Genomic DNA, 26,288 nt, shown 5'->3' with positions numbered 1-26,288 from the left:
CTCACTTAAAAGGAAGAGTTTGCATGCTTGCACAGGGTACAAAAATAAAGCCAGCTGACTACTTACCTTTCCAATTTCTGTTGCAGAATCACCATTTTCTCCTTCAATCTCTTCATTTCTTCTCTCTTCATCTGAATAAGCTCTTTACTGCCATAGAGGTACCTAAACAGAGAAATACAGAGCCCCGCCACATGAGGTTTGTTTACTTCTAACATCCACAATCTTTCATAAATGTTTCAGAATCCTTTCTTGCTCACCCATACGCCCTTTTTAATTTCTTTAATTACAATGAAGCAATACCTTTAAATGTACCGTACAACAGAACAACTCACCTGTCCATATAAACAGTCTGGGGAAATTCTAGCTTGGTGTGAATCTTCTCTGGCTGTCCTAGTGACTGATTGAACTCAAATCGCGATAGTTCAAAGGTCAGTACTGGCGGGAGTTTTGTAAACCAGCGCTGTAACAGAAGCAGAAATGCCCCCAAAGGGACTTGTTTTAAGATGACTGCTAAACAACACCTTTTAGACTGATCCTAAATGATTTTAGACCCATCCTAAATGCCTGTCTGTCTTTAAATACTGAATTAGTATATATTTTGTTTACGGAGTGACTAGTCAGAAAGTCAAATTTTATGAGGTTAAAATCTCCGCTTCCATTGTACATCTATACTGTGAAAAAGCCTCATAATAGCTTTCAGAAAGTTACTTTTCATTGCCTGATGCATCCAGCTTGATGGATTATTAACGGGTCCAGCACTGAGTTTTACAAAAGTAGCAGACACTACACAAACTCTGCATGTCAGCTGAGAGCTCCAAGAAGAGTTCTTTTCCAATGTAGACCACATGCAATGATGAAGAACAAAACAGAAGTCCTTAAGCAGTACCTGATTCCTTATCCTCTCTCAGTCTATTTCCAAACTATTCAATTTAGGAGATTCACAGAAGACACCCACTTTCTGTACGTTTCATACACTGTTTCAAAGAGCCATGCTGAAAGGAAAATTGTCGATTGAATTTACACTTCCTCTCTCCCTCCCTGGGTTCACAAATACTTCCAGCATCCACTGCCAAAAGCTTCCTTCACCTACCTTAGCATGGCACCACCTAGCCAAGGCTCCCTGCATGGACTCAGGATGAGCATGCTAAGCTCGTTTTCCTTTGCAGGATTCATGTCAGATGTCCTGCCACAATAAATCTGCCCCATGCCAAAGTGCAACAGCACATTTTTAGATCTAAAATATTTCCAGTTAAAGCGATTTATTAAAATTATTTTTTAAAAAACTTTGGAAGGAAATGGCCGGGTAGCAGAGCTTTATGAGAAGCCGCCCCATCTTCAGAACAAGAGAACATAAACACAGAGAAGGAACGATTTACACACCTATTATCTAGGAGAAACATAAGTCCTCGTTAATCCCACTGATGCTTCGCACTTCAGTACACTCACCTACGTTCTCAAAAGACAAAATGCACCTTATCCCCTATCATGCAGTCCTCTAGCCACGACATCCTAGGAAGTGAAATTAAGATGCACAGTTTTTCCAGTCGGATTTCTCAGAAATAAAACCAGAGCCTTTTCCTTCTATCCGTACAGACAGAGAATGATTAAAACATCTTGACAATCAGTCCAATTTCCCTTATTTTTCAGAAGAGGATTTGGAGGAACTAAAAGGCTTGGATTGAAAGGAACCTGACTGATTAGCTCCCTACGTCCCTTTGTCTCTGGCACCAGCCTACAACAGTTCCACCTCCATCTGCTGTAAATGCATCTGAACAGCTTCAGTCAGGAACTAGGAAAAGCAGAAACAAGCATCTGAGTCCAGAGTCGGACAGGACTTACGTGCCCAAGACTTCATTTCTCCTTTGCTAGTTTAAACCACAGCAACAGTTTTCAGACATTCTCACAGAACTGAAATACCTTTCACTGCCCCCTCTATGACAGACACATTTGCAAATTTCTTAGTGTTATTTCCCAGTCTTTCCCTAAGCTAACTTCTCAGCTGCGCTTGCACACGTAGGATGCTGAATGTAATGGTACACCTTCACTTTCTGCTTTGCTGCAACCAAGTATTTTATGATTGATTTGCAATTCGCGAGATTTACAAAAAAAAAGAAAAGAAAAAAATCAGCACAGTCAGAAGGTAAGAGCGAAAATGAGAAGAAAAAAAACCACACACTATAATAGGGAGAAAGATACGAATTCCAAATGGCATACCATAGAGTTAAGCACTGTACTTTTACCCTCCGAAAATATGGAGGCAGTGGTTCTCCCCCTACTCAGGTACAGGTAGGCTTCAACAGAAAGAGAGAGACTTTATCACACTTGCATCAGAAGCAGATGTTTACCTTTTTAATTTAAAACAAACTCCTCAAACCGGTTATATAGGACAACACATCTTTACAAATAAGCAAAGACTTAGTGTCTCACCATGTAACTCTAACATACGTTCACATGAGATTCCAGGTATCCAGAAAATATTTTGTATTCAATTCTTAGGGAACATTTACAATTGCCATTTAAAGTTATCGGAATATACTGAGACACCCCTGCACTGTGTGTTGCATTTTTCCGCAGCAGGCAACCAAAAAACCATAAAACTAACCTCCTGTCCATACTTCACTGACTGAGATGCTGTCGCCTCATCCATCTCTCCCTCCACCATGGCTCCTTCCAAGCACTCATTCAAGTTTCGATAACCATTTACCTGAAGGGGATACTGACCAAAGGTTTCGATCTTGGAAAAAGTATTGCCTGGATGATGGAAATGATACAAAAACCGTGAACTAACTTAAGAGAACAAAAAACTCTAGTTAACTCAAGAGTTTGTTGTCAGCACCAGTCAGAGGAGCTACTTGCAAGAACTGAACCACATATAGCTGTATACATGTCTATCAGGGTAAGTGTCCTTATAAACAAGTGCTTTCAATCAGCACTTGCGAGTATTCAATGTTTTCAGAAGACAGACTTTAGAAATGTTACAGATAATTTTATCAAGATGACTATTTGCAAGTTTAAAGAACTAGGCAATTTCATCAGGAACATGCAACAAAATCCTGTGTCATCACTGCTATAAATCAAAACAATGCAAAGGAGTGAAAAAGTGGATCTACCAAACCCTTAACTCACCCTCATGGACACCCTCAGTCAAGAAAGTCCCGTAGAAAAGCTGTACCATTGGGTTTTCAGATTTGTCTCCAGGGCTCCTGTTTCAGAAGAAAAAGCACACATCTGTTTGCAGCTGTAGGCTGCAAAAAAGCCCCAAATCATAAACTAAGCCTTTGCTTGGGAATCTTCCTGCAGTCAAAAGTAAAGTTTTCCATCCAAGCACAGAATACGGAGGAAGCTTCTCATCTGTTTACATACTCAAAAGCGCATTATAGCACCTACACTGGCAAGGAAGAAAAAAACCAAACCCCAAAGTTAAGGCGCTACCTTTTGAAATGCAGTTCCAAAAAACCAGATCTTTCATGTACACCGGTTCTGTTAGGTTCCCCTAAAAAGCTTATTTACTCTGCAGGCCATACCAGCATTGAATAAAGTCCTATGCTTATGCACAGGAAACGCAGATATAACACTTCATAAGCATATTTCGAGCTTAAGGAGCATCATCCTCAGGAAACAAAGAACTCTCTTTCATTTATTCAAAATTTTCATGTAAAGCCCTCTCATTTATTAGGGCTTCGCATTAAAATCTGTTTCTCCTCAGTGTCAGGTCGAACTCCTGAGATCACAGAAAACTCACTTGACATTCACAGCAAGCTGGAACGCATCCTCCAGCCAGTCCAGTAGTTTGTGTGTAAATTCACTCACATCTTGCTAGAAGAGAGACAAAAGTTGAGAGTCAAACATGATACCAACCAGAAAGCGTTTTCACAGTCTGCTGGTTTCACAAACCTACTGGAATACAACCCGACTGGTATTGCCGTACCTACCCAGCTGAAAGAAGTGTGCAACTGAAGTGCTGTGCTGATTTAGACCGATAATGAACAACACTCTGCTCATCTGAAAACTAGATCAGAGGAAATTATTGTGATCGCTACCCAACTACCCAGATGGCACTGGGTAGAGCACTGTTACGCTGGCTGTTTAATTAGCAAGCACGTACATTTTGCCTAAATGACACAGGGACAGCTGCTTGTCAGTTGACAAACATGGGAAGAGGCCTCTGAAAGTAACAGCAGGATAAAGCGAAATAGGATTGCCGTGGCTGCAAGTACTGTTCTGAAGAAAGCAAAAGGCTTTTTAAGGCGGTTTTACCTGCTGTTCTTCAGCAGATCTAAACGCATCCCTCAAGAGTTCCAGCGCTGCAGAAGGGTCTACAAACTTACGACGCGTCCCCAGCATTAAAGCAAACAGACACTGAAGTTCTTGCATGAATGCAATATTTCTTTTTCCCTGCATTGCAAAAAAGAAGAAAAGCCAAACCATTCCTGCAACTCAAAAAAGCAGCATCTTAAAACAAAGTGCTGCAGAATACCACACGCACATACCTCAAGAGGTACGCTAACAACTGAGGAAAGAGGTGACATTAAAAAGGACAAAAGCAGAAAGACATGCAGTGTCATTTCTTGGAAGCAATCTGGTCTCCCAACGGATGCATGGGAGAAAAACTTTAACCAAAACAAAACCTGTAGAGAAGAGGGCCAGAAGTGATAGTTGCTAACACAGAAGGCAAAAGCCCGTGAATTTATGGATCTATTCTGTCTGCATTTAAGGCCTTTTTAAAGTATCAAAAGCACACATGAAAGCAAGTAAAGCAAAGTCTCTTAAATGGCGGTGGCCACAAGCTAGCATGATATAACAAGTGAAGGATTATTCTATGTATGCCTTTTCCTCCAAATATGTTCTAAGCACCTTCTGCTGACCGCTCTCGGAAGGTACCGGGGCTAGAGGGACCTTCCAACTGGCTCAAATACCAGTTCTCCTACGGTGCATGCAAACAAACGAGCAATCTGGAGCTACCAAAGAAGTTTTATGGGGCAAATCTCTCCCCATACCACAGTCAGAAGCTCTAGAGGAAAGCTTTATGAGAAGCGTCTGATTTTTTTCTACAGCGATTCTGTCTTGGAAAAGTATTTCCCAGATTCGTCTTTAACGTAGCCAGACAATTTGAAAGCCATTAACATAGGCACAGGAATCTCAGATGGACCCAGATTAAATCTGCTTAGAGAAAGAGCAGAACAGTATACCACAAAAGAGGGAAACCTCACAGCGTTACTCGATGAAAACTTACAGTGCGACTACGACAACTTTCAAGCACATTTTGTGGGAGGGAGTACCCAAGGACCAGCCTCCGAAATTCTGGCAACTGAAACAGAGACTGAAAGGAAAGGAGAGGTAAAGACCAGTCAGCACTTGCAAGGATTTGATTCACTGCAATTTGATGCCCCGTTGTCATGCTTTTACTTGACAGCTTTTTTCTTAAGTTCTAATTCTTCGATGGCCTTGTGTTACTAAATAAACATTTACGAACAGAGCAGTCCACGTGCCGGACCAGCACATTCGTACCCACCAAAGAACCAGATCCCATCCTGCCATTTCTAGGATATGTGTAACCGTTTTAGGAAAGAGTATTCTATCCTGCACAGGCACACTTAGAAAAAGCATCCGGGAACAAGTCACAGTGAGAAACGAGCCCATCTGAAGCTTGCTTTCTTCCTCTCAAAGCTGGAGATGTATGGTTAACGTCTGTCTGCTGACACGAAAGGGTTAGAAGAGACAGATCTGCTCAGTTCCGTTTATTGTTGTCTCCTCTTGTTTAGGTTATCACTAATAATATATGCTGCCTAGTTGCTTATTCGTTCAAGCATCTATGCCTGTGTATTCCATTAACTGGAATATGATACACCATGTATTAGGGAGCCAACAATAACTGCAGTAAAATTAAATTATCAGTTCACTTTGCCAGTCAAGCTTCTGTCATTCAGTAAGCATTTGGACATCGCTGCACCAAAAAAACCCCTGCATACGTACACACAGATTATATGTATCTGTGTCTATTTTTATGCAAAGCCTATTTAACTGCTCTTTGGCTCCTTCTGTGCACACCCAGAATAAATCACAGTCATATCAAATAAAAACAGAAGTCTCATCTAAGCATGGCCACATTCACTCATCTGCATATGATGACTACTTCACAGAGCTGCTGCATATGTAATTCTAACTGATAAACATTTTGACTCCAAGACCGCAGCAACTCCAGAAGAACTTTTCTATCAGATTACCTGTATGACAGCGCTAAACCAACACGTATTTCCAATGTTTTTCATTCCAACGGGCCAGTCACCCACTCTTCTCCAGTCATTGTGCTTGGGGTTCTCCCCCCAGACTTCACAGCGTTTCCTTTTGGAGCGATTTTTGTTTTCAGCAGAATGCGCTTCCTGTGGTCTGTCACAAAAGATGCACACCATGCTGTAAAACACCATCTCACAAAGATTCTCGTGAACTACGGGAATCGTACTCCCCTCTAGTCACAAGCGGGACCCTAGAGCCAGGCGCTGTCAGGTGATACCCAGCACAAAGGCAACAGATGTCTCATCTGACTCCAGAGAGGTGTCCACTCTCAAACGAGGTGGATGGAGAACAAGACTGCAAGACAATTTGGAACGATGGAGGAAGGTAGTAAGGTATGCATGTTTTTCTTCCTGAACTAGCTGCATGCAAAATTGGTGCCCTTAGTCACTATTGGAGGCAAATCCCACCCACGGTAAAAAGGAAACAGCTACTTAGCAACGAGGTGAGGTGAACTGATACACAAGATTTCAAGGTGCTTCTTCAACAGGTGCCGTAATGCCAGTACAGCATCCTTTTGTGTGGCCTGCCAGCAACAGCAGCAGGGACTGAATCAGCCACAACTAAACCTGCTGCTTCTATTTCAACCATCACATTGCAGCATTGCCCCAGAAGCAAACGTCAACTACCCAGAAGGCAGTAATGACCCAAGCACCTTCTAAAAGCAGTAGGTATACATCTGGTAGCTGATTTATGTCTGGTTTGCAGTTACTGGCTTAAGAATCCACTTAAGACACCCGGGAACACCAAAACCAATTTACGGACCCACTGACCTTTCAGCAGCATCTCTTTCTGCAGCCTGAGCTTTCGGTGATTCCAGTGGTCTGAAGGCATCGACTGCACGGAGATCGTCTTTGTTGTTAGGGGTAAGCGCAGTAGTAATATCTAGAAGTGGAGGCAGCATTCTGATCAGTTTTCCACCAGGAGGATGCAAACGTTCTCTTTAAAAGGAGCTTCTAGAACATGTTACACCTCACAAATATGATTTTTTTTCCAATGATAGAGCATAATTTTCTAGCTGAAGTCTTAAATACACATCCTTGTAGCTTGGACCACGCTAGAAAACCTAAAAAGTGATCGAGTGGGCTGGATGAGAACAGGACAGACTGTGCAGCTGTGTCCTGGCCAGCTTTCCTTACGCCCAGATTCAGAGCTTGAGGGAACATTTCAAACTTCTTGAAATAATGAAACAGGAATGTCAGCTGCTGCTTGTATTTGCTATGCCTTAACATCAGTGTTGACATGAGACGCTGTTTCGAGAAAAAAAGGATTTCAATAAAATCGGCACAATCACCCAGAAGTGCCTTCCTTCACTTGTGTCAGGATGCTCAGCTATGAGTCATTTCATGTACTAGCTACGTAGGAAAGAAAGAGAAAGGAAAACGAGTAGTTCTGGAAGAGTTGGAAGCCTTACACCGTGGAACAAGGGGCAGCCGTGCTGTTCTGGATGTTGTTTCAAAGCTCCCAGCACAGATTTTTGGCCCCGTGAACCTGTCCGGTGATAAACTCACTTGGGAAAGCTCCAGTTAATAGATGTGTTGTTAGCAAAAAGGGTTAAAGAAACTATTCTCAACTACCTCAGACTACAATTACACTTTTTACATCTAAATGTGCCAAGCTGATGGCCTGCTTTTGCCAATACCCATAACATTTCTAAAAACGTTTCACGTAGTCAAATTGCTAGCTCAAGTAACACTTTAAGTTTTCACGGAGATATTATATGAAAGCAGTCAATTTGTCTGCTCTGCCAGCAGAGGCTGTAGAAAGAAATGTACGACCCTTGACAGGGATTCAGTTGTCTATTCTGCTTGCTCTGCTTTAGGAGCTTTCTGGGTTTTCTGTGTTAGCCAAGACCAACTGTTCAAAACAATGACAGCTGTGTAACTATGCTGTGTCACCTACAAATGCTATTAAAACTCTATTAAGTCACTGTCCTTTTGGACGCAGCTCTCCTTCACCAGGAAAGTTTAATTCCCTGAACTGTCCCATAGCAAGTGACCAGTACCGGCAAGATCAGATCAGGGCCAGGACAGGAGCCGGATGGTTTCAATGGCAGAAGCCAGGCAGACCAATATTTCCCCTTTCAACTCAGCCTGAAACACATGAAACCGTTAAGGGCGGGCAAAGACAAACGACTTACTTTGTGGGAGCTGTTTGCCCACAGCACTCCCTTCCCAAGCAGACGGCTCTGCAGCAGCTGTGTCCTGAGCCGGCTCCTGAGCGTGCTCCTCTGTCAGGAAGGTGACTGCTTCCATTAGGTCTCCATTAGCAGCCTAGTAGAATGATAGGGGGGAAAAAAATCCATAGTGCCAGGGTTACTTCACCTACATTTGCGTGACATTTAATGCATCCGTGGTAGAGACAAGCACACTGCCACCACTTTGCTTTCCCTGGCCAGGGGAGAGAGCTATCTGTTGGTGACGAGCAGTAGGAAAAAATGAAAATAACGAAGGCTAGAATTTCTCTGCCGGAAAGCACTTTAGCTTTATTACTAGGACAATACAGACTCCATTAACTAATTTCATTTCTCTCACAAGAGACTCAAGTAGTTGCAGGAGGCCTGAAGTGCAACAGGGTACTTGGCCACCGGGAGAGACTCGCAGGAATCAAACTCTCTGTGGATTTTAAGACACATGTCTCTTACCGAGCTAGGGCTTCCTTCAGACCATCGCTACTGGCTAAACTCCTTTACATTTATTTTAACGTTTTCTGGACGTTACTTCTTAACGAAACATTTAAGGATTTTTTTAAACAAGCCTCTTTGTACATTATCAGCACAACCCGCGTCCTGCTGCTACATCCCAAGAGCATGGACGGCATCTGATGATTCCAGACTGACGCGGTTGCAACCAGTTTAAGACTACAATTTATAAATACCAAAACAGGCACTATGAGGAGGAATCTTTCCAGGTAAATGTTGCTTTTCCAAGTGCCTGAGATTCCTGTGTCTCTTCCCTTTGGAGAAAAGACAACTGTTCTGGTAATGGACAATACAACCACCAGCCACAAAGCTACCGACGTTACTGCAGCTGTCCAGAACTCCTGAAGCAGTTTACATGGAGGAAAACCTACTCTGACCCTATCAGTTTGTGGTCACCATAATGCGTGGATAACGGCCCTGTAGGAGCAGAACTTCTAGGAAATGTTTACGATGTTTTAGCATAGCATGCACTGCTGCAGCATAGATTTTAAGGTCTACTGTCAGAAAAAACAAACCGTTCCCAACTTAGCGTGGGGTTTTCATTTCAGAGGTGAATGAATGAATACCTGTGAACCCCAAAACTGCACGTTCCCTGCTGACGCCAACAAATGCTGGCCTCACGTGCCTGTCTGCCTCATGGGTACACCTGAATGAAGCACAAGTGAGGGGCAGAAAAGCAGCGGAAGACTTACCTTTCACCTCTCACACGAACCACATTATTCCACACAGCACACACTGTATCGCTTTCACAGGCCACATACCTGCTATTGTAGCAAGGACTTGCTCGTTATCATCCCACAGACAGGCCAGTGAATGTCCGACCCATGCATTATGTTTCCAGAGAGCCTGAACTTGCCTGACTTCTGGGACAAATTCAGAGGTCTCCTTTCCACAGAACAATGACAACAGGCACAAACCTTTAGAGCAGCGTGAAGGAAAGCCGAATCTTGAATTCCTGTGATCTCTTTCAGCTGGTTTAAAAGCATCTGGCAGTCCTATACATGCAAGAAATAAAGAAAGCTCATGTGAAAAGGTGACTGTAACAGACAACAGGCTGGTTCTGTGAGGCCAGGGGCTCACCGGCGTATTGTTTCTGTCTTTCCTTTTTACTGATGGATTGATGCAAAAACCCAGTGACACTTGCTCGATGGTAATACCAACATCAGCTTGAACATCGCACTCAAACTTTCTTCCCCTGAATCTATAGGCTAACGTTCAATCCATCGTATCCTCACAAGGATGTTAGCAGGCCTGAGAGGAAACGCTATTCCTGCTGTCGGATGCACCGCACCTGTGGTGGGAACGACAGGCACCCCCTCCCCCAGAGAGCAGCGGCATGTGCAGCAGGACATATAAGGAGGGCGCATGTTCTCAGGGCATCGGCGAGGGGCTATTTTAAGTCTGGCCGCACATGCCATTTGTGCATGTCATTTCTCACTGACAATAAGGTGTCAGAATAAGGGCCCGAGAGGTTGCTATCGCTTCTCCTTCCCCCACCACACAGGCCACTCGAGCTTTGGCGAGACACTCGCTCTAGGCCCTAAGCCACGGTCAACGACCTATTTGTTGACTGGTTCCACCACTTAAAAAAACCCCAAAAGATTACAGGAATTTTCTTTACCAGACTTAGCAAATCTTTGCAGCCTTGGCTTACCACAGGAGCAGTCACTGTGCTTACCAAGCCATGAATAACTTCGGTCAACCGGCCGCCAGGAGAGGCAGCTCTCTCTACAAGGAGCCCCTTCCAGCAGCGAGCCCCAACGCCAGGGTCCCACCACCCCCCTTTTGTGGCCACAGTTCAGCTGCTGTCACCAATGGCTCCGTTCGGGTGAAATCTGATGCCATGAGATATGGCTCCGTAGCGCGTAGTATGGGAAGGACATTACAGCAGGGATAACAGCCGGGACTGTATCGCATATGCCTGACTTATAAAGGCTATCTAAGGTCCTGCTATCAGCACGGTCCAATGAATCTCAGCTTCTTAAGATCACGTTTAATTAATCTTAACCGGCAACTTTGCAGACAAACAAATTCAAGTTTCTACTTACTCTCATTGTTGGGAAAAAATTTAAGATGTTTTTGTGCCACTGGAACACAAGTTCCACTCAGCAAGTAGTCTGGCAACTGCTTTTTTGGGCCGTCCATCCATACCGCTGATGGATGCTACTCCACACGCAAATACCGTAAAGACAGTGTGCGTCCCTATCAGTGGATAAAACAAAAAAACCCAGTCCTAGCTTATTTTTTGACGGGAATTCCCTCAACAAATTATTTGTGATATTCCCACCTAAAATACTACTTTTGCTCAACTTTTACAAGAAAAAGCGTGTGCGCGCGCACACCTCCCAACCCGTCCCACGTACTCTTTTAGTCCTGAGAAAAGCCTCAGACCCAGCCAGCGGCACGATGAGGAACCGCATGATAAGGAGCCAAGGGTACGAGGCTCAGGACGGGCATACTTTCACAAAGGCAAACTGCTTATATCATGTTGCTAATTTTGCTACCTTAGTGAGCGGCGTGCTTGTCGGCTAACCCCACCTAATGCTGTAGGGCATATTTTTCCGTTGGAGAAAAAAAACCAACCCACGCTAATAAACTGCATTACAATAAAGAAATCCAAGGCAGGATGGGGCATGATTTTCCAGGGTTTTTCTGCTTCACCAAAAGGAGGACTCACAAAGGCTGCCACAACCATAAAAGCTAATTACCGATCCACCGCCCTGAGTTACCGCTTAATATTCTAATGATTTCCAGCTCAATTTTACTCAGCCTTTGAGAAGAGAGCTTTGTATTAACAACGGAGAGCTTGTCCCATACAACAAGGTTCGAGAGGCTTGCGGCTGACTGGCAGCCCACCAAAGCCACCGGGAGCCACACTCTGCACAACAGTTTTCTTAAGTTTTTGGGGAGTGCACATGGTTTTGTTGCTGTAACTAGTCTGGTCGATTGTTTTTTTGAGGTTACGCGCCGCGGTGCTTTAAAACAAGCTGGTAATTAATACCAGCATGCTGCCGCTATTAACACACGCTGCACTTGAAAAACCAAACCAAACCAAAGTCCTACCTGCTAGAAAAAATAACAACCCAAACCAAAAAGCTATTAGTATTACATTACAGCAACAGGAGAAGAGTACAGAACCAAGAGGCTGAGAGGAGAGTACTGGAGATAAAAATTACACAGTTGGCCAGCGAGCAAGGAAACTGAAAGGTTTTGCCATTTTCCTTGCTACAAGGTGACTCACTGCGCTCAGAAGTAGTTTGTTTTGATGAGAAACTGCAAACTGCAAGCGGGGAAGAGTGCAAGCACGGTGCGGGAGTTCAAGGGGGTTCCAGAAATAATAGCACGTGAGAAGGAGGAAGGTGGCGGCATGTAAGAGGCACGCAGAGCCTCGGCCTTCAGCCTCCGCACCTTGGCTGCGCTTTTATCACAGTGGGAAAATGGATATGAAGCAGGCTAAAAACCCACAGGCAGCAGCAGGAACAATGCCCGCATTCCTGACTGAGGCTTTCACAAACCAATATCCATCACGGGAAGAAGCAGCAGCCAGTGACCTCCTCCTCCATCGATGTGCGCTCCCGTACACCGGGCGGTGTCCTCGCGCCATCCCTGCGCAAGCAAGAAACCGCTGCCACGCAAATGCAGTTTCTAAGCTCACAATGGAACGGTCAATACCCTCTTCCCGCTCACGCCTTTAATGCTGGCTGTTCAGAAGTGTTTCTCTTGCATTCCAAGAACACAAAGATGCTATGAAGAAGTGCAGGTGCTTGTGCCAACTGGGGACATGCTGGGCTGTGGTGCCCCATGCATGGGCACCGACCTCGTGAGCAGAGAGGAGCGTGGAGCAGCCGTGAGCCAGGTGTCCTTTCCAGCGCTCAAGGCCGGGTCCTTTCAGAGACAATTTACGTGGAGCCCTGAAGTTTAAGAGCAACAGTTCTTCTTAACGGGTATCAGAAGGTGCTGGTTTGGCGAAAGGGCAAGGAGAGAACCAATTCCCGCTCTTTGGGAGGAGGACGCCGTCGTGAAAAGACCCTCCTGACTGACCCACGCCCTTTCCCTGCAGAACAAACCGCAGCCGACGCCACGCTTTGTCCACCACAGTTCTCAAGGAAAACGCCGCCCGAAATCCGGTGGGCACCTAAAAGGCTCTTTTAAACGACACAGCTGAAACGCAACGGCTGCTACCGGACGTGAACCCTCGACTCCCAGGACAGGCCACGGAGAGGGGCCCGCGGGGACGGGGGAGCGCTGGAAAGCCGCGGGCAGCGGGCACCGGGCGGGGGACGCGGCCCCCCCCCCCCGCCTCCGGCGCAGGGCCGCAAGCCTGAGGAGAAGCGGGGCCGCCAAGGCGGGAGGACCGGGCCGGGCCGGGCCGGGCCGGGCCGGGCCGGGCCGGCAGCAGCCCCGGCCCCGTTACAGCCCCCCTCCCTCCCTCCCTCCCCCCCCCCCCGCCACCGTCGCCCCGCGGTCTCACCCCGCCGCCGCCGCCCGGGGCCTGCAGCTCGGCCGTCATGCCGGCGGGGAGCGGGGGCCGCGCCGCCCGCCGCGCATGCGCGGCCGCGCCGGTTCCGGCCCCGCCGCCTGGCGGAGGCCGCGCGCGGAGCTCCCGTTCCCCCAGCCCCGCCCCCCCCCGCGGTCATCCCTCGCGCCGCGGGGCCTTTTCTCCCCGTTTCTTCACCCGGCAGCGGGAGAAACCCGCCCCGCGGGGCCGAGGGAGCTCCCTGAGCCTCGCAGCGCTCCTCTGTGCGCGTTAAAAAAGTAAAATCAATGAAAAAACAAATTACCCCCCCCCCCCAAACCCCAGCATTTTTACACCTGTTTTGGTCCCGGCCACTCTCCACCAGCCAGGGTCGGTCCGGCACCGTCAGGGCCGGGGCAGCACGGCTAACGAAGGAGGGCCAAAGTGTCTGTCGTTGGCAAGCGGCTACCGGCGGCGGGGGGGTGCTCCGGGGGTGGGCGCATCCCAGGGGAAAACCGTGAGGAAAAGGGTCGTGGCAATAGAGACGGGGCCAGTCGCCCGCCTTCTGCTTTCTCCAAGCCCGTGCTTTTCAGGGTCTGGCTAAAATTAGCAGAAAATAGGCGTATTGTCGGGTTTGCCGAGCCAAAGGGCCTCAAGCGCTGTGCCCTTCGCCTCCTCATGCCGACACAGCCGAGATTTTGCTGTTCTCTTCATAAAACAACTTAACATCTGAAACAGAGACATCCCAGGCGAGGGACCGGGGTCCCTGCAGGATCCGGGCGAGTCCGCGCCGATCCGATGCTGTCAGCAGCTCATCAGCGCGGCCGTCAGAGACGGCGAGTGCCGGCAACCCACAGATGAGATGTGGCTCACGCGCTCGGGCAATTTGGCTCAGCCCGATGAGCCGGCGGGGCCGAGCTCCCCCGGGGCCTGGTGAGCAAAATACCCTTCTGCATCGTCAGAAACGCGTCGCTTACAATTGCTGATGCGCATTTCTCACCGGCCGGGTACCGAAGCCGCTGCAGCGGCGATGCTGGCGGCGGTGTTCCCGACGGAGCTGCGGCACCCCAGGAGGAAGGGGGTAAAAGGGTCAGATGATGCCACCGCCATCCCTCCGTTTACCAATTCCCAAGCCCAAATGCCCTTTCCCGGCTCGGTGGGCATCTCCTGCACGTGGATTTTCCCCAGGCAGCCCCAGAGCATCCCTCGCCTTTTGTCTGGGAAGAGGTCTGGGAATTTCAACGGGGCCCTTTCCGGGATTGTCTTGGCTCCCATGCTCTCACAGCTGCTCCAGCTTAGGAATTTGGGAGGCAGGAGGGAGGAGGAGGAGGAGTTAGCCAGGTTGATAAAGTAAAACTGAGCAAGCCGGTGACATTATCCAGTTTCCCTGATATGCAACGGAAAAACAAGACACCCAGTAAAGTTTAAATGCAACAAAAAAATTCTGCCCATTTCAGGAGCCTGCGAGGCTATCAGTAGTGAGAGATAAGGAGGTAATATTGGTCACTGTAATTTTTGCTATGGGATGCTTACATGCTGCTGCAGGCATGCTGCTTCGCCTGAGCTGTTCCCAGCCCTGGCTTCATCACCACCTCCATTCTCTGCCTCCTGCTTGGCATCCATAAAGGACTAGTCCTGCCTAGGAATATCCCGCTGTTGCGGGGACCCGGGGGAAACCTGAGCAGGGAGATGATCTCGTCAGGGGATAAGATTTCCAATGTGCTTATATCGAGGTTGGCCAACTGCAAGACGCAGATATGGTTGTGCCTGGGCTGGAGCATCCCTGACAGACACTGCAGCACCTGCCTGCCAAGACGGGGGAGAGAAATCGGAGTGCCTGCTCGCTAACCACCCGCTTCGCTCTAAGCCGGCTCCCCTGGTTAGGAAGAGTAATGAGCCCCCCTTCTGCGAAGCACCCTTTCCTTTTAACAAGCGAGATGGAAGGTACATGGGAAAGGCAGAGGGAAGAGCCAGGAATGATGCCAGCGGAGAGGCAACGCTGGCAGCCAGCTGGCACCGCGAGGCTCCTCGTCAGTCAAGGAGGAAGAGCCGGGTGTTCGCTGTGGCTCGGCCACGAGCTGCCTGGATGGCTGTGCTCTGACGAGGATGCTCCAGGCTGGCACAGCTTGTGGCCAGAGCTCCCCGCCCAGGGGAAGGTCCCCAGGGATCTCCCTACCTTAAAAAGAGTATTAACCGTAAAAATTCTGAACATCCCAGTTACAAAGATAAACCCAGCCTCGTATTTTTAGCTCCGGCTTTGCCGAGGGCGTGTATTATGTTTAGCAGCCTGACCAATGCCACGGTGACTACTTAGGGTGCAGGACAGATACTGGCAATCTGTTTGCAGCATCAAGTGCTGTCAAAGCGCCATTATGTCAAAGATAATTTACTACAGGGGGGATTGTACACCCTCAGACAAGGAACGAGCTGAAGGCCTGCCCTTACCCCACTCCTTCCATGTCCCGAGATCTTTCCATACTGTTTTGTCTTAGCAGAAGGAAGCAACTTGCACTGTAGGTGCTTTAAAAAAATGTAAAAAAATCCCTAGAATGGTGTATTAGCACTAGGGGAACATGAGTTGCAGGGAATTGCGGTGAGTACCAAACGCTCACGCTGGAGACAGCAAATGATCTGCGGAAGGAGGAATTTCTCACCTGGAGTTCCAGCCTCCACGGCGGGATGAGGGAGATTTCGCTGCCCCTCGGTCGCATCCCAGCTCCAGGTCGCGTCACCCACGACTTGTGAGCTTCCCAGGCGCGGCGTCTTTGTGGTTTCCTCGCAAGGATGCTGTTCCTGTTCTTAAACAGAAACAGTGAAAAGTTTTCATCTCCCCTTTGGCACGAAAACCACCCCCCAACACAAAAGTCTCGTGCTGGGCTCTGTCTCCAGCTCAGCACCCAGAAACCTTTGGCCATGGGGTGGTAGGGACATGGTGCCCATGTGCAGAACTGGCGACATTCCCCTCAACACCCAGAGCGGCAACCCGGCCATCGGCAGCATCCTGCACACAGCTGAGCACCATGTGCTCCCAGCCCATCTCCAGCCACCGTCCCCCCCGGGGCCATCCCCACCTGTTGTGCAACAGTGGCCGACCTCTCCAGCACTGCTGCAGCCCTCCCTGCCTTGCTCTGCATCTGTCTCTGCCTTCCCTCCCTGGCCTGAGAGCATCCCCTGGCCTGGAGCATCCCTGGCCCGGAGCATCCCCTGGACCAGCCATCTCGCCCCACCACCCCGCAGACCAGCTCCCCCGTCCGTGCCACTTGTGGAAGAAGGATGGCTCCATTTGCAGGAGCTTCTTGACTAGGACTAGGACTTCTCGAGGCGACCCAGCAGGGCTGGGACCCCGGGGCCCTGGGGCAGAGCCCAGCTGCTGCTGCTCTGGCTGCGCATTGGACTCCGACAGGAACGAGAGGGAGGAGGCTTTTCTGCAAGACTTTTTCAGGTGTTTTACATCAAAAGCTAACAGCTTTTCAGCCCAAATTAACCTTTCCAATTTGCTTGAAATCTTTCTCATTTTCTCCAGAAAATGAAGGGAAAAATACCCAGCTGTTATGGCCTATGTGGCTTTATTAAAATCCAGGCTGGAAGTGCTGTGGTTTCTGATTGGAAATACTTCTTAAAAACGACAGCTGCAGCAGAAGAGCTGGGGTGAAAGGTGAGGAAGGCAGCCACGAGATTTTTACAGCAAGGTAGCCGGTGCATGCACAATCCCCACTGCAGACCTACCTTTGGGATGGGGTCTCTGCTGAGAAGGCGGCACGCAACCACAACAGTGCTGGAGCCCAGCTTCCCTCTCCTGCCCAGCGAGCCTCCAGCACAGGTCTCCTTAAAGAAAATAAAAACAAAAAGTAAAAGATGGTCACACAAGACAAAACGCCAGTCGGGTCCGCTCTCAGCAAGGCAATTCCTACCTAACATTGGGTCATACCATGCCTGCTACGCATGGCTGCCGTCCCCGCTTGGGATGAGCTGGATCTCCTTTAACAGCAATGGGCTCCAAATACCTTTGCGTGCTTATTATTACCTGGCTTTAATGGATAATGAAACGGTGGCAGAATATTGCTAACACCTGAAGGGTGTCTAATGGAGAAAAGGACCGAAGGAAAGCGCTCCCCTCCCTTCGCCAGGGGATTTAAAGGCATCGGGCTCCTTTGCTGGCGGGGTGACGACAGGCTCGGTACCTGCCAAGGGTGATTTTTAGCCACTCTGTGGGCGACCTGTCCCCTCCGCTGCCAGCAGTCAGCGGAGACCCCCCCGGCACAGACCCCCAGCATCCTCCTCCTCCTCCTCACCACGGATCTAGCTGGTGAGCAGCGCTCAGCCCCCATGTTCACGGTCCAGCACCGCAGACCCAAAATAAAGCACCACTGCCTTTGAGTGCGGCGCGAGTCACCCGGTGGCTGTTTCAGCTTGCGTATGTTAAGCAGATGAGTAAAGGCAGCAGTGGGGGCCCAAGGACCCCTCCTTCCTGGGCTCCCAGACAGGCTGCGGCCACTGCCCTTGGGCTGCTGGGCTCCCCAAAACACCCCCCTGCCCTGCCAGCAAGCCACCCAGCGGCTCTCCAGGCCGGAGCCCACCTCTGTTTACACAGAGTTATTTACTTTACGGGTGCGTAATTAGCCGGGCAGCAAGCCCGAGCATTCCTGAGGACCACTGCCCCACAGGAGGGTCCTGCATCCCCCGGTGCCGGTGTGGGGGGCTGCCATGAGTCCACCCGTGCCAGTGCCAGCAGCCCTGCCTGCGCGTGGTGTTTATTTCATGTCTTGCAGCGTTAAATCATAGCAGACATGCAATTCGGGGGAGCGTGAGGCTCCGTAATGGGCGGCCTTGGGCGCGTGATGGGGCCGGGGCCGGCAGGCAGCCATGCTGCCAGGGCTCCTCCATGATGCTTTATTGCTTTTGACGCTCCAAACACGCTCTGAAAGGCGAGTTCTGGCAGCCCAGAGGAGGGCTGCTTCCCTCTCCAGCCTGCTCTGTGCAGGCAGGCACCACACTGAGACCTCCCTCCCCATTCCCACCGCGGTCCCCAGCCTGGCTGCAGCATCCCCGTCCCACACAGAGCTCAGCCACATGCCTGCCAAAGCCCTCACAGCCCCCGGTGACTCCGGCGGCATGGGGTGGGAGCTGCCGAGGCTAACGCTGCTGTGGGAATACAGTATGCAATGCTGCGGCCACGGGGCTTGGTTTCAGTCCCGGTAAGGGCAGGTTGGGGTGATGGGGGGATGCGGAGCATCGCTTGTCCCACTGCAGATGGGGAGATGCGGAGCATCACTTGTCCCGTCGCATTGTAGGGACCCTGTGCCTGCGCCCCTGTGCTCTCCCCAACCTCCAAGATTGCTGCAGCTCTTGGCCAAGCCCTGGCTTAAGAAGTTCGCTGCTTGCCTAGCCGATGTACCTGCTCTCAGTGTGGCTGCCCTAGAAAAAATCCCTTGGTCTCCATCCCAGTACAGAGATGCTGCTGCACCCAGCTGCAGGCAAAGCCTGGGCAGGACGGCAGGGGCTGAGCCATGGGAGGCCCCGAACGCCAAGCACTTCGATTCCCAGAAAAGCAATTACAGCGCAGTGGATTACAGGGCTAATAAAATCCTATTACGCCATTTCGGAAAGTAAATCTGATCCAGGCGCTGCCGATTGATATTGGCCGTCCCGCAAAAAGTCCCGCAAGAGCCCCCCGGCGCACGCGCGTAATACAAGGCTGTAATAGATCACGCTAATTAGATATCCAATAACAGGAGGGCTGATAGGAACTACATTAAAATCTCTTTAAGATGAAGACGTCAAACCCAAGGGAGAAAATTCAGAGTTAATGATGCTGCAGCAGAGGCTCCGCTTGAGCGGTCCTCACCCCCTTGTCCGCATCCTGCCTGCTGTGGATGCGGGGGGCCGGAGGAGAGAGGGCAGAGCGGGGCATGGTCCCCAGCGCTGCCACGGCACTGCCCGTGATTTTCATTACCCAGATTCAATAAGGGGAAAGAGCTCTGAGCTGCCTGCGCTCCCCGGGAGGTGACTTGCCAGCCGCTAACGGAGCCGAGAAATCAAATTAGCCCCGGCTCTGCTCTCGCTCTCTCCCTGACACCGCTGTTGGCAGCCGAGGGGGAGTTCATCAGGGCCGCGCACTAATTCTTATCTTGTTTAAGTGACTCCACGCTGCCATCTGATGCGATTTGCTCTGCGCCACTGCCGCAGGCTCCCGTCTCTGCCCGACACTTCCTGAGCACTTCCAGCAGCTGGCAGCTTCGCGGGGGCACAGGCACCTACAACACACAGAAACGCAGACATACGTACACGAATATACGCGAATATAGGGAACGGGGGTGGGCGTGAGGCTCCCTTGCAGGGCAGAGGGACATCGCCTAATGCCAAGGACACGATGCTCTGACACGGTGGGAAGGATACTGCAGCCTGAGCGGGTACCAGTGCGCAGGCAAGTGCTGAACAGATTTTTGCTCTCAATCATACGAGACCAAGCCTTGCTTACAGTCTTGTTTGCCCAAAGGTGTTGAATATGCAGGGAAACCAAAAGGGGTAAGAAGTGCTTTCATTTGCTGAAATTTGCATGCGCCCGCAAATCGCTGCAATGAAAATAGACCCTCGCCTTGGCCCTGGTTGGAGGTGGTCGGGGCAAGCTTGCTGCCCCCAGGCAGGGGTGTGAAGGGCTGGCAGGCAGCATGTGCTGCCTGCAACCTGCATCTGTCAGTGCACCCACCTCCAGCGTGAAGGGTGTGAAGGGGAGCCCGGTACCTCCAGAGCCCACTGGTCCTCTGCTGAGGGAAACCCACCCCGCGCCAGTGCCAAGTCTCTGTAACCTCTGGGACAGACCACCCCCATCTCAGAGGTTTTCCTTCCTGACTTTCTGACCGGTGAGGACCTTCTGGTGCAGCCCCAGTGCCTGCAGCATCCTCTCCCCTCCCAGCCATGCCCCCCGCTCCTGCTGCACGCCGGCGCAACGCTTGCACCCCCGAAACCTGCTTTTCCATGGCCAGGCGCCCAGGCAGGGGACGGGGAAGCCCCAGGGGAGCTGGCAGGGTTGGGGGTGGTGGCTGGGTGGGCTCCTCTCGCATCCTCCCAGCCTGAAACTTGATGCAGCGGGAGAGGCCGATTGCGAGATTAATTGGGCGTTCTCAAAAACCCAACGGCGGGGGGAAAGTGAGCCAGGAGTGCCGCCTGCCTCCCTGCTCGGGTTCACTCCTCCGCGGAGCCGGCAGGCTGGGCAGGAGGAAGCCAGCAGCCTGGCAGCATGAGAGCCACGATGCTGGCTGCTCTCGGGGTGCTTCTGGCCCTGCTGCCTCTTGCCTCGATGCTGCAGAGCCAAGGTAAGTTGAGGGACCCATGGGCAGGGCTGGAGAGCTGGGGCAGAGCGGGGCGCTCCCCGCACCATAGGGCATGGTACAATACCTGCCTAAAACCTGAACAGCACTGCACGGCATGCAAAGGCTGCTTTTTAGAGAAAACTTAAGGCTGTTGAAAAGCGACGTAGCTGGGAGAAGCCCAAGCGTGGGAAAGCTCTGGTGCGAGAGCCTGGAGGTGCTGCCTGCCTGGGCGATGCAGGCTGAACACCCACAGCGGTGTTTGAACCCAGCTCCGCGTCGTGGGCTCATCGGTACGGGGCTTCCAAGTACTCTGGAAGCACGCAGGGTCTGAGTCCTGAGGATAGATATAGAGAGAAACAGGGTTATCTCCTGCCTGCCTGCCTGGCTCTGCCTGGAAGCTGCTGCCTGAGTCCTCCACCCAGTAAAGGGATTTCTCTAATACAATGCTTCATCCCTCATGATGCAGAGCCGGGTTTTGGGGATGACAGCATGCAGAAGCGCTGCTGTGCCTATGGGTTGTAATCTCAGCTCTGCACGGTGCAAAACCGACTGCCAAAATGTTCACCAGCTATCGTTACTGTTTTCTCATTTAACCTCCCTGGGAAACAGCAGAAAAATCATTGTGCTGTTTTGCACCAAGGCAGCTGAAAGCTTTCAGCAGGTTTGTCGCTCGGATCTTTGGACCGGTCGGATACCCCTCTCATTGGGGCATCGTTCCCAACTCCCAAACATTCTCCCAGAGTTAGCCTGGCAGAGGCGGCAGAAGAGGAGCGGGAGCAATGACTCTCTCACCTTAGCGATGCTGGAGGCAATGGGGTAGGAAGGTCCATGCAGACACACCCGCGTGCCCCAGGGCTGTGCCGAGTTGCACCAGGCAAGTTGCCAGCATGGGTTTGGGGCCAGGGAGACCAGCACAATGTCTGTGGCAGACACACAGAGCGGCCAGAACAAACCCAGCCCAGTCGTCCCCTTGCAAAGCCATTTCTTGGCTGCCAGAGCATCCTGACCTGGAGCTCAGTGGCACGGGCACAAGGAGGAGGAGCACTGGCGCGAGCCAGCTGCCACCAGCTGCAGCAGGAAGGGCCGCTTGGCCCCAGCCACGATGTCAGCAGTGCCTGTTTTCCTCCCCTTGCCCTAATTGCTGCCTCTCACCCCCCCTCACTGCCTCCGTTGGCGCACGCCTGCCTGGGCGAGGGTCGTGCGCCCGGCCGGCTCCCCGGCATTACCGATCGCGTGCAGCGTTGGAGGGGCTGAGACTGCTGGTTGTTTTTTTTTTTTTCAGCTTCAAAGACAGATTAAAGTTCCCTTCCCAGCAGCTTTTCCCAAGTTCCCGCAGATCTATTCCAATTAGTCCCTTTCATTAGGCGGGAATTGGACTCTGGGGCTGGCCGTGCTGCAGAGCAAAGCCACGAGCGCGGCTTTGCCGCCCTGGCTTGGCTGCGGCATTGCCGGCTGCCTTGCAGCGAGGACGCGGGTGCCGCGAGCAATTTGCTCTGCAATTAATGCTGCCGGCACCAGCCGAGGGATCGTTTCCTCAGGAAACAAATGCCGAGATACCTAATAAATGCATTTAGCATCCCAGTTCATCTCTAACCTTCGCCGCCTCCACCTGCACAGCAAAGAAGAAATACCCCTGGAAGCAGTGAGCGGTAGGAAACTTATCCGGGGGTAGTGAGTCCCTTGTGGTCCCCCACTGCCTTGGTCCTGGCATCCGTCTGGGAGAGGCGGAAGATGGCAGCCCTGCCTTCCAAGGCTGGGGGAAGGTCACAGCCCCGTCCACCTACGCAGCAGAAGGTATTAATAAGACGTTAGGTGATGGTTCTGGCGGGCAGCCTTGTTTCCCATCAGGATGCTCCTATTCAACTTTGATGGGAAACCCCAACTGGTAAGTGAGGGATGGCAGCCAGCAGCATCCCGTGGTTCGTGGCACGCCCCCAGGCAATTGCAGTCACTGCCCCCGTGCGAGCGGCCCTCCATCCCTCCTTCCTTCCCTCTGCTGGCAGGTACCCGGAGGGGGGGCTGGACGCCAGAGCCCACCGAGCCTGCCCTGCACCGGCTGTCCCACTACCTGCTGGCCCACTACCAGAAGGGCACCCGGCCTGTGCGGGACTGGCGGACGACCACCAACGTGGCCATCGACCTCATGGTCTACGCCATCCTCAGCGTGGTGAGTCCTCTGCTGCCATCCCACATGGGGTGGGGACAGCTGCCTTTGGCGCGGGCAGCTTCTGCCTGTCCACAGCAAGGAGAATGGTACCCGGTGTGCGGCATCCTCCTGGCACGCTCTGCCCATCTTCCAGAGTGCCAATACCCCCCCGTGCTGACACTGTGTCCTCTTCCTGCAGGATGAGAAGAACCAGGTGCTGACCACCTACATCTGGTACAGGCAGGTGAGCAGATGAGACCATGCAACCTCACCCCTCCCTTGCTGGGGCACCACCCGAGGCTGAGCACCCCTGCAAACACAGGTTTTTCCGTTGGGAGAGGTGTGCAGCCCTGCAGGAATGCAGCAAGGCTGAACCCATCCCAGGGGATGACAAGACCTCCGTAGGGCACAAACCTGAGGGCACAGCTTTCATGTTCCGTGCTTCAGCCCGTTGGGAGGTGCGATAGCTGGAGGACGAGCCTTTCCTCCTTCCCAGGGATGGCATTGAAGATTGGTTCCCGTGGCAGGGTGCTGGTCTGGGCTTTGTCGTCCCATCAGGGCGGGAGGGACCTCCCCCTCCAAGCCCCCTCTCTCTTGTCCCCAGCACTGGACAGACGAATTCCTCCGGTGGGACCCGGCGCGCTTCGACAACCTGACACAGATCTCCCTCCCCGCGGAGAGCATCTGGGTGCCTGACATCCTCATCAATGAGTTGTGAGTGTGGCCAAAATCTGTGGGGGGAGATGGCCTGGGGCTTAACCCCTCTCGCCCACTGTGGGCACGCGCCACCCCGCGCTTTGTATTCCTGGCACAGAGCTGGCAGCCTCCCCGCATCGGGCGAGCTGCAGATGGGGAACGGCTCAGCAGTTGGGCCATTTCCAATGCTGGCTAACTGCAACCATCCGTAATTACCCGCGCCATGCCGGGGGTGGGATCCAGATAGCTGGAGAAAGGCTTTGTGAAGGCAGCACAATGCCAGGGCAGCTGCGGAGCTGCCGGCCCTTCCTGTAAAGCCAGCCGGTGTCCTTCCCGCTCCGTGGGGATTTAAGGTGTTCCCGCCTGCTCCAGAAAGCCCCGGGGCAAGGACACAGAAGCTCCTTGGGCTGGGAGGGGCAGCAGCCCGGGCAGTGCAGAGGAGATGCTGGGCAGGCATGCCTGCACGGGTATTGCCAAAAAAGCAGATGGTGGGGTGGGCAAAGCCCTGGTGCCTGGGCAGTTCCCCTCCTAAACGCAGCTCGGTAGGAGTCCCTCCTGCCCAGGGCGCTCCCCAGCCCTGCTCTCCGTCCCTTGTGCCCCCCAGCGTGGATGTCGGAAAGTCCCCCCACGTCCCCTACGTCTACGTTGGCCACCATGGGGAGGTGCAGAACCTCAAACCGATCCAGGTGATGACCTCCTGCAGCCTGGACATCTACAACTTCCCCTTCGACGTTCAGAACTGCTCACTCACCTTCACCAGCTGGCTGCACCACAGTGAGTGCCGGGACCCCCCACGGCCGAAGGGGGCTCCGGGGGAGCGGGCGGGACCTCCGCGGGGCTGGAGCTCCGTGCAGAAGGCGACTCGTCCCTCTAGATGGCCCCAGCGGATCGGGGATGCGTGCGGGGAGGGCGGGCACCCAGCCCGGCGTGGAGGTGCCGGCAGCTGCCGGCGTTTCGGGCCGGGGACCCCTGGTCCTCACCTCTCCTCTGCCCCCCCAGTCCGCGACATCAACCTCTCGCTGTGGCGGCAGCCGGAGCTGGTCAAGTTCGACCGGAGCGTCTTCATGAACCAGGGCGAGTGGGAGCTGCTCTACGTCCTCAGCTGCTTCCAGGAGTTCAGCGTCAAGAGCAGCGACAGCTACGCTGAGATGAAGTTCTACGTAAGGGCCTTCGGGGATGGGGCACTAGGGAATGGCTTTGCCACCGTCCCTGTTGCTCGATTGCCCGGCCCGCTCGGTGCCGCGGTGCTCCTGCCTGTGGGCAGGAGGGTCCCGGTGCTGAGCCCTTCCTTTCCTCTGGCTTACCTTAGCGCATCCCACCATCCTCGCCTGCCTTGGCAGAGAGCCGCACCAGCACCAGCCCTCATTTCCACCCTTCGCTGAGCCTTCCCTGTCTCTCTGTCCCGCAGGTGGTCATCCGGAGACGCCCCCTCTTCTACACCGTCAGCCTGCTGCTCCCCAGCATCTTCCTGATGGTTATGGACATTGTGGGCTTCTACCTACCTCCCAACAGTGGCGAGAGGGTCTCTTTCAAGATCACCCTGCTGCTGGGCTACTCGGTTTTCCTCATCATCGTATCCGACACGCTGCCAGCTACTGCCGTTGGCACCCCATTGATAGGTACGGCGGCACTACCTGCCAAGCCAACCGCCACAGCAGTCCTGGGCCTGGAGCAGCGGGAGCTGCTGCTCTGGACAGAGACCACAGGTCCCTAGCAAGGTGGGCGGGCAGGACTTGCTCAGGACCATGCTCCGTGTGGGAGCCTTTGCAGGCCACTCACCTTGTTGATGTCTCCACAGGCATCTACTTTGTGGTGTGCATGGCACTGCTCGTCATCAGCCTGACGGAGACCATCCTGATCGTGCGCCTGGTGCACAAGCAGGACCTGCAGCCCCACGTCCCCGAGTGGGTGAAGCGTCTGCTGCTGGAACGAGCCACCGTCCTGCTCTGCATCCAGGATGGGAGGACATTCAGCCCAAGCAGGACGCAGAGCTCGGACATCTCCAGGGAGGTGGAGAACAATGACAGCGCGGGTAAGGGCTGCACAGAGAGGGCCCATGGGAACCGAAGGGGACTAGGCCCTACGTAGCCGTCTGTGTCTATGTAGCCCCTGTTCGCACGGTGATCTGGATGCCCAGGTCACCCACAGAAGCACCAGCTTCCCCTCTAAAGAGATTTTTTGCACTTGCCTCTCTGGACCCTGCAGCCAAGCTGAGCCACCATGGCAGCGAGGACCCCCGGGAGTGCGAGGCGGCGGGGGCTGTGAGGCCCGCACCGGCCTTTGCTGGCCAGGCGGAGGGCTCCCCGCTGATGCACAGTGTCCTGCGTGAGATCACCGCCATCCGCCAGTTCCTGGAGAAACGCGAGGAGTTTCGCGACGTTGCCCGCGAGTGGCTACAAGTAGGCTACGTGTTGGATGTCCTGCTCTTCCGGGCGTACCTGGCGGCCGTCCTGGCCTACAGCATCACCCTGGGCACCCTCTGGTCGGTGTGGCGGGATGTCTGAGCGGTGCCTGCCTCGGGGGGCAGGCGAGGTGGGGACCCCAGACACTGCCCCTCGCCTCCGGGCCTCGCTGCTCTTCGCTGACCCAGGCTGGCGCGTCTGCTGCCAGCCCCGCCAGCCCCCCAGCAGCCGCATCTGAGCACGATGGCGGAGCTGAGGAGGAACCACCCAGCACCTCCGACCCCTG

General features: G+C 52.5%; 2 protein-coding genes across 5 annotated transcripts in view; one reads left to right on the top strand and one right to left on the bottom strand.

Annotated features, from left to right (window-relative positions):
* USP28 (ubiquitin specific peptidase 28) overlaps positions 1 to 16,174 on the bottom strand; it is a 29,387-nt gene extending 13,213 nt beyond the window's left edge. For 3 of the 4 annotated variants that reach the window (XM_052783774.1, XM_052783775.1, XM_052783776.1), the window contains exons 1-12: positions 16,103 to 16,174; positions 9,910 to 9,987; positions 8,432 to 8,564; positions 7,065 to 7,176; positions 6,225 to 6,387; positions 5,234 to 5,320; positions 4,258 to 4,395; positions 3,743 to 3,816; positions 3,127 to 3,203; positions 2,603 to 2,751; positions 333 to 460; positions 67 to 162 (exon numbers count right to left, since the gene is read on the bottom strand). In XM_052783774.1, the coding sequence (XP_052639734.1) occupies positions 67 to 162; positions 333 to 460; positions 2,603 to 2,751; positions 3,127 to 3,203; positions 3,743 to 3,816; positions 4,258 to 4,395; positions 5,234 to 5,320; positions 6,225 to 6,387; positions 7,065 to 7,176; positions 8,432 to 8,564; positions 9,910 to 9,987; positions 16,103 to 16,159 (1,292 nt within the window). In that variant the 5' untranslated portion in view covers positions 16,160 to 16,174. Of the gene's footprint in view, positions 1 to 66; positions 163 to 332; positions 461 to 2,214; positions 2,292 to 2,602; positions 2,752 to 3,126; positions 3,204 to 3,742; positions 3,817 to 4,257; positions 4,396 to 5,233; positions 5,321 to 6,224; positions 6,388 to 7,064; positions 7,177 to 8,431; positions 8,565 to 9,909; positions 9,988 to 16,102 lie in introns of those variants that run through there. The other variant, XM_052783777.1, reaches the window with a different exon arrangement.
* Positions 16,175 to 20,604: 4,430 nt separating this feature from the next.
* On the top strand, positions 20,605 to 26,131 carry LOC128140275 (5-hydroxytryptamine receptor 3A-like). The gene is made up of 9 exons (XM_052783773.1): positions 20,605 to 20,761; positions 22,762 to 22,925; positions 23,104 to 23,148; positions 23,509 to 23,618; positions 24,205 to 24,374; positions 24,600 to 24,760; positions 25,009 to 25,219; positions 25,399 to 25,632; positions 25,806 to 26,131. The coding sequence occupies exons 1-9, from the start codon at positions 20,686 to 20,688 to the stop codon at positions 26,102 to 26,104; spliced, it is 1,470 nt and encodes a 489-aa protein (XP_052639733.1). The 5' UTR covers positions 20,605 to 20,685; the 3' UTR covers positions 26,105 to 26,131.
* The last annotated feature ends 157 nt before the right edge of the window (positions 26,132 to 26,288 follow it).

The sequence above is a fragment of the Harpia harpyja genome, chromosome 4, assembly GCF_026419915.1.
Source record: "Harpia harpyja isolate bHarHar1 chromosome 4, bHarHar1 primary haplotype, whole genome shotgun sequence".
NCBI lineage: Eukaryota > Metazoa > Chordata > Aves > Accipitriformes > Accipitridae > Harpia > Harpia harpyja.
The sequence above is the reverse complement of the archived record's forward strand: the minus strand, read 5'-3'. Positions and strand labels throughout refer to the sequence as shown.